This window comes from Morone saxatilis, unplaced genomic scaffold (assembly GCF_004916995.1).
Source record: "Morone saxatilis isolate NCDOM2014 unplaced genomic scaffold, NCSU_SB_2.0 Contig9, whole genome shotgun sequence".
NCBI lineage: Eukaryota > Metazoa > Chordata > Actinopteri > Moronidae > Morone > Morone saxatilis.
Genome location: NW_023340268.1, coordinates 21,479,789 through 21,485,901, shown reverse-complemented (window position 1 = coordinate 21,485,901; position 6,113 = coordinate 21,479,789). Strand labels below are relative to the sequence as shown.

Below are 6,113 nucleotides of genomic sequence, written 5' to 3'. Positions count from 1 at the left end.
ACACTCATAGTCACAGAAGACAATGTAATCTCAACTCAAGGTCTGCTTTTTTCAGAACATTCAGCCACATCTCGCAGTCTTCCACCAGTTGTCATGGAGATAGTTCAGTTTGTCATTATGTGCCCTTATCATGGGGGGCAACATGGGAACTGAACATTGGGGCAATGTTGCCAAAGCTTAGAAAACGTTCAGGGATGTATTCACCATATTTCCTTTTTTACAATATCCGAGTACAGTAACTACGGTATGGTTAAGGTTTGAGGAAGCTTGTGGTTATGGCATGGTTAAAGCAAGGTCCGTAAACACTACGCAAGCTCCTGCATCAAACTCAGACATGCTACAAACCCTTCCATCACCCTGACCTGAAAGGCACGCTATTTCCTGCACTGACACTGAGAGTTGATGATGGGAGTAAATTGTAAGGTTTTAATCATCCATTATCATCCATCATTGGGCATAATTTCTAGGGTAGTGGCTGGTTCAAAAATGGTCTCTAGCATTGAATGTGAATGTTCTTTTTGACGTTTAACCGGCTAATTACTGGTTGATGACTTTGACCTTTAACTAGTCGTGACCTGTTTTTGTATGACTGTATATATTATTTTGATCTAACCTTTTAAATATTATCAAAATTAATGTTACATCACATGATCGTCACTTGATCGAAGTTTCATACTAAGGTCACATGATTAAAATTTAGCAAACTCCATTTGCTCATGACGTCTAGAGATTAGGTCAAAAGCTCTGAGAAAAGCTAATAATAAAACCCCAAGTTAAGATAATTTTGGAGAAAATTTTTTCGAAGGTCAAGAATGAACTGTGTCGTTTGTTTTGGGGCCCCTTTTCTAAAATGGTATTGAATATCCGTATCCCTTAACAGACAGGGTCCTTTACCAAGCACATAGTGTAGTTTTCTGCCATACTAATTTAGGTCAGAAATCAATGAATGTAATAAATACCATTTGCTTGCAGCTAATTGTACCAAGAAAGCTCTTGGCCAAATTTGGAGGAACCTTTGGAATGCACATGCCTTGCTGATCCGCAATGACATTTTTGGTCTTGAATTGCAACTCAAAAGCCAGACTTAGCATCACTTTTGGGTGTAATTGGGTCTGGTCACAAGCGTATTTTGTTGCACCTGTAACCACACCCAACAGTAATGTCATGGTGTGCTATACTTGTAGCAAACAAGATGACAAGTTACACCACTGGAGACCAGCAGAAACCAGGCAAAGAAACTCAAGTTTGTGCAGTTCAGCAGTGACTTTTAGATTGTGAGACGATGACTGCAGACTGCGAAGGTTTTCGTTGGCACCATAAACTAAATATCACATGTAACGTTCTAGTAACACAAGGACATACCGACTTTACCAAATTTGAGAATTCTGTATCGTATGAGCATGTTTTGTGATCCAAAATAAGATTAAACACAGGCAAAGATTTAAACCATGCAACCCTGTATGGATGCTTTTTGAAAGGATTAGGTCATATTTCAATAATTACATAGTTATTAATAATATAATATAATAATCATTTGATAAATGTAACATTCATTTTGATAACATTTAAAAGGTTAGATCAAAAGTTTGTCATTGCAATGCAGACAAATTAATCTAATATAAATGAACATTAATCTTGGTACTGGTATTACATATAATTGACATATATCCACTAAAATATCTACAATTTTGCTAGGTTGTTAATGGATGTTTTGCATGCCAGGTCAACCTCTGAAAAGTTTACAGGCATGTATCTTTATTAAACTGTTAGCACATAATGGCTGAAATATATTTGTGGATAGTGACAGAGTTGTTTATAGCAATGACTCACTGTCTGACGTGTGCTGTTTGAATGGCAGGTTGTTGCCGCCGCCATAACAAAAACTGTTTGCTCAGTTTATCATATCAAAACATCTTGTTATAAAAAGATATTTTCATGTTATTACTATGTACCAAATCTTTAAAATAAAATTACTATGACAATATACACATGAACCTTTAAACTGTCTTTACTTTATTATTTTTTGATTGATGATCAGTTCTAGTCTTTTAGGATAATAATTTGTAAATAAAAATAAACTAAAAAGACGTCAATTTTTTTAAACAAAATTTCGGGTGAAAAATGTCCATTGCGATTGCTTGTAAAGCGTAATTAGTGAGTGCATGGTATTAACCGCAGGCCACTCAGGTGTACAAAGATATGACCAAGGTGACCAAGTTGGCTGTGTAGCTACATGTTATTTAAATATTAAGCAATGAACTAATGTAGGCTAGTGTTTTCTTTTCAGACACTGACTGTATCTTCTTTCTTATAATATTATAAAGATGGTTATATAATGAGCAGAGTTGGTATGTTGTTAATTGTTTTCATGAAATATATCATTATCATGAAATAATGAAAATGTTCCTTGATATGACAAAATAAGTATAGGTTTCTTGTAAAACCGAATAATTCTGTATGCAGTAATAACAAGAAACAATGTCATTATCACATAAAAATATCTAAATAGCTAAAATATTTTAACATGAAAATAATCTCATTATGATTACGAGAAACTGAGCAGACTTGTATTGAGATGAATGTAGTTTTGGAATAGCAGTGTTATCAGTGTTATGCAGGAACCACAAACTTCTCATACCATTTCAGCTTAAAAGCCTTATTCCCAAGTGTAAACCAAAACTCTCATTAGGATTAGCATTATGATTATTGTATTGTTGTATATAACAAATAATACACAATGCGGTCATTTAAGAATAATGCATGCTGTGGGCTGATTGCACCCACATTTGCCTCCACAGAGTGCATTATTGTTTAATAGCTATACAAGTTGGATTGGATTATCCTGCTTACACCATGGAGCACTTGCTACAATTAAAATGTACGTTTTTGTTTTTGCTTTATTTTGGGGCAGTACATTCTTTAAATGGAAACTTGTATCTGCACCTTTTTTGCCTATCATGTAACGAACAATACTTCCCTACTCCAACAAGGAGAAGCTGTAGCCTCGTAAGAACTGAAATCAGGCTATGAGAATTAATTCATGAATTCAATGAGAACATTGTGTCAGAGGAGTGTGGTTATGTGAAAATAATGCACACCGTCTGACCAAACAGGATCTATGGATGCCCATTTCTGCCTGGAAAAAGTTATTTTTTAAAATTATGAGATAGTTAGTCATTATTTTGAGACACTAGGCTATACTGACTTCACTATAGATTCACTACAGTAATTAATACTAGTCATTTTGTTAACACTTGTTTCCACCTCAACATCTGTCTCAGTGTGCCAAACATTAAATTAAATTCACACCGAGCTAATCTAAATTAATCTGTGATTTTAATAACAGCTGTTGTACATACTTTATTAGTTTTCGTGGCTTTTTTGCTATTACCTTGCCAGAACTGTGACCCTGAACCATGGTTGGTTGTATGGTAGAACCACTGGTTCTAAGCTAATTTAACTTGGTGCGTAATGGTGATAGTATATGATAGAATATGTAGGTGCCGGTAACAATGACAAGTTAGCATCTTTTAATTTTGTCTTAAAACGTTAATATTTTTTAGTAACTTTATATGTTCATTTTAACAATTTAACCATTAATCATTCTTAACATTAATCATTCATTACTTTTCTTGACAGAAATCGACTTCCGTAGATTCCAATGTTCTCCATAGCCGCGATGTGACATGGTTAATTAAATATTTCAGTGAAATCTTGCCTACCCATCCCTATCAAATATGTCTTAATTGTGATTTTTTTTTGTATAAAAACACAACACCACAGCTAAAGGCAAGCAGGAAGATATGACAAATACCTCCCATCTGCAATGGTCTAAAATATCACACACTGTATAGATTAAATAGTCTCCATAAGTAGGCCATGGATTCAGAAATGTTGACTAGATTTTTTAATTTACATTTAAACTAAAGGGGTATGAAGATGCAGTTGGTTTAGCAAGAGTTGCAAAACTCGATGTACATTTTATCGTGGGCTTTGAGATGCCAAAATGAGGGCTCTCAGAAATGAAGTTTAGGGTGTCACGTCTTACAAATATATTTCTTTTTTATCAGATATTCCAAATTTTAACCTAAAAAAAGCCATTATCATGTCAATATTTAAACCTGAGATTCAAAACCTTCAAAACTCCATATGCAATTTTTTGTAGAAAAGACAATGTTGGTGTTGAACCATTAGACTCTGTGGCCTCCCTTCTCATCTCATTTTAGATCAGTCATGAACAAACCCTAGTAAGGACATACGACAAAATTTCTAAAATACAAAGATTTCTCAGCAGATTTGATGCTCACATCACCTAAAAGTTTGAATTAGTAAACACTATAAATGTGGGTCCTGTTACATAAACATTTTGGTGTTCATCAGGTTTTGTGGGATACAGTCACATTGATACTGCTGTCAGACAACAGTGCTTATGTCGTCGGCCTCGTCAGGTTTCTTGGGCTTGCTGGGGAGTGACTTGAGGTACTCCAGATGTCGTCGGGCATCCTCCTGGTTCTGACGGACATAATATACCACATATGAAATGACCATGGCGAACCAACCGAACATGGTCACCAGCATGGCGTAGTCTGTGGTCCTTTTGGCCAGGTTACAGAGGTCTGTTTCCACTGCCAAGAAAGGTCGTCCCTCCTGGTCACGGAGTGCCGAGCTCCTGCAGAGGACCCGAGCGGCGGCCTCGTGGTTGTGAGCCATTCCGCCGATGGCCTGCTGGAGGGCGCAGTCACAATGCCAGGGGTTATCGTCCACAATGACGCGGGCCTTGAGCCGAGCGAAGGCATCCTTGTGTACGCTAGTGATGCGATTGTGGGAGAGGTCCAGCACCTGTAACGTTGCCTCTATGCCACTGAAGGCACCTTCCCCTAAAGTCTCCACTGCATTGTATGAAAGGTTGAGCTCCCTCAAAAGCCTGAGTCCATGGAAGGCTTGATCGGGAACGGCGCCTATCTGGTTGTGGTCCAGCCTCAGAAGGACAGTGTCGGCCGGGAGGCTGGGGGGGATCTCCTTGAGGCGGGACTGACTGCAGGTAACGTTGAGGCCATGTAGGTGGGGGTCGCGTAGGCAGATGCAGCCCTTTGGACACATGCTGGCCGAGGGGAAGCAAAGGGCCATGAGGACAAGGCTCTGAAGGAGCAGGCACATGGGGATGGAGCGCGACAGCCACAAGTCCAGCAGAGTCATACTGACCGGCCGTCAGCAGCATCCCGCCTGGGGCCACAACACCGCCACTGGTCCCTTACACTCATCGCATAGTGGCGACTGGTCCTTACTGTCCTTCCGCTGGAGATACTGGAGTGTGAACAGATGTTATCATGCTGCCTTGAGGCCTGAAACAACATCAAACAGAAAGACAAGATGAACAAATACAGTTCCTGCATTTGACCTAGTGTGACATTTTGTTTGTTATTCTATTTGTCATTAATACCATCACAGGGCCTTCAAATTTGGATATTTGTATTCATGGAAGACCATATTTTTCTGGATTCCCGATCAAGTTTTTTTGGCCCTGATCCCAATTAGAGTCCTTTATCTGCTGATAACAAATCCGATCCAATACTTTTTTTTTGCTTAAGCACTGATTAAATGTGTGTCAAATTGTTCAAGCATAGTAACAGGAATGCTAGAGATTGTACCCAAATGCAGACTCAGAGTAATTAATGGCAAAGTCAATACAAAAAGGCTTATGGGATGGTCAGGTAGGCACAAAACCAGATAAACACTCCAATACAGGCAAACAAACCCATGGCAAAAAATCCAAAGTCCATAAATACGTGAGAAGAAGAAAACAAAGTAAAAGGGAAAAGACAAACTGGCCCTGAGACAAAGGAACATTTCCTAGTTTGTACATCCTTGATTTCTCTCCTCGCCTCCTTTCCTTGCATCTTTGTCTCTCCCACCAGAGATGCGAACGGAGGAGGCAAGGACAGACAGAAGAGAGAGGAGTCAAGACGACAGCCATTTCACAAAATGAGAGGTCCTTGCTTCAAAGTCAACAACGACACAGCTGCATCGTCTGTTCAATGTTTTCTTATAGACCTCTGTCGGATAAACATAACCATGTTCAGAACAATTCACGTGTCATAATGTGACAAGAATGT

The 6,113-nt window shown here is 38.6% G+C and overlaps 1 protein-coding gene across 1 annotated transcript; it reads right to left on the bottom strand.

Annotated features, from left to right (window-relative positions):
- Nucleotides 1-1,499: 1,499 nt before the first annotated feature.
- lrrc3b (leucine rich repeat containing 3B) lies at nucleotides 1,500-5,339 on the bottom strand. Its single transcript, XM_035680809.1, has one exon. The coding sequence runs from the start codon at nucleotides 5,194-5,196 to the stop codon at nucleotides 4,414-4,416; it is 783 nt and encodes a 260-aa protein (XP_035536702.1). The 5' UTR covers nucleotides 5,197-5,339; the 3' UTR covers nucleotides 1,500-4,413.
- Between the last annotated feature and the right edge of the window lie 774 nt (nucleotides 5,340-6,113).

What these genes read in the sequence shown, in the direction of transcription:
- lrrc3b (XM_035680809.1), bottom strand. Translation starts at nt 5,196, where the DNA reads ATGACTCTGCTGGACTTGTGGCTGTCGCGCTCCATCCCCATGTGCCTG.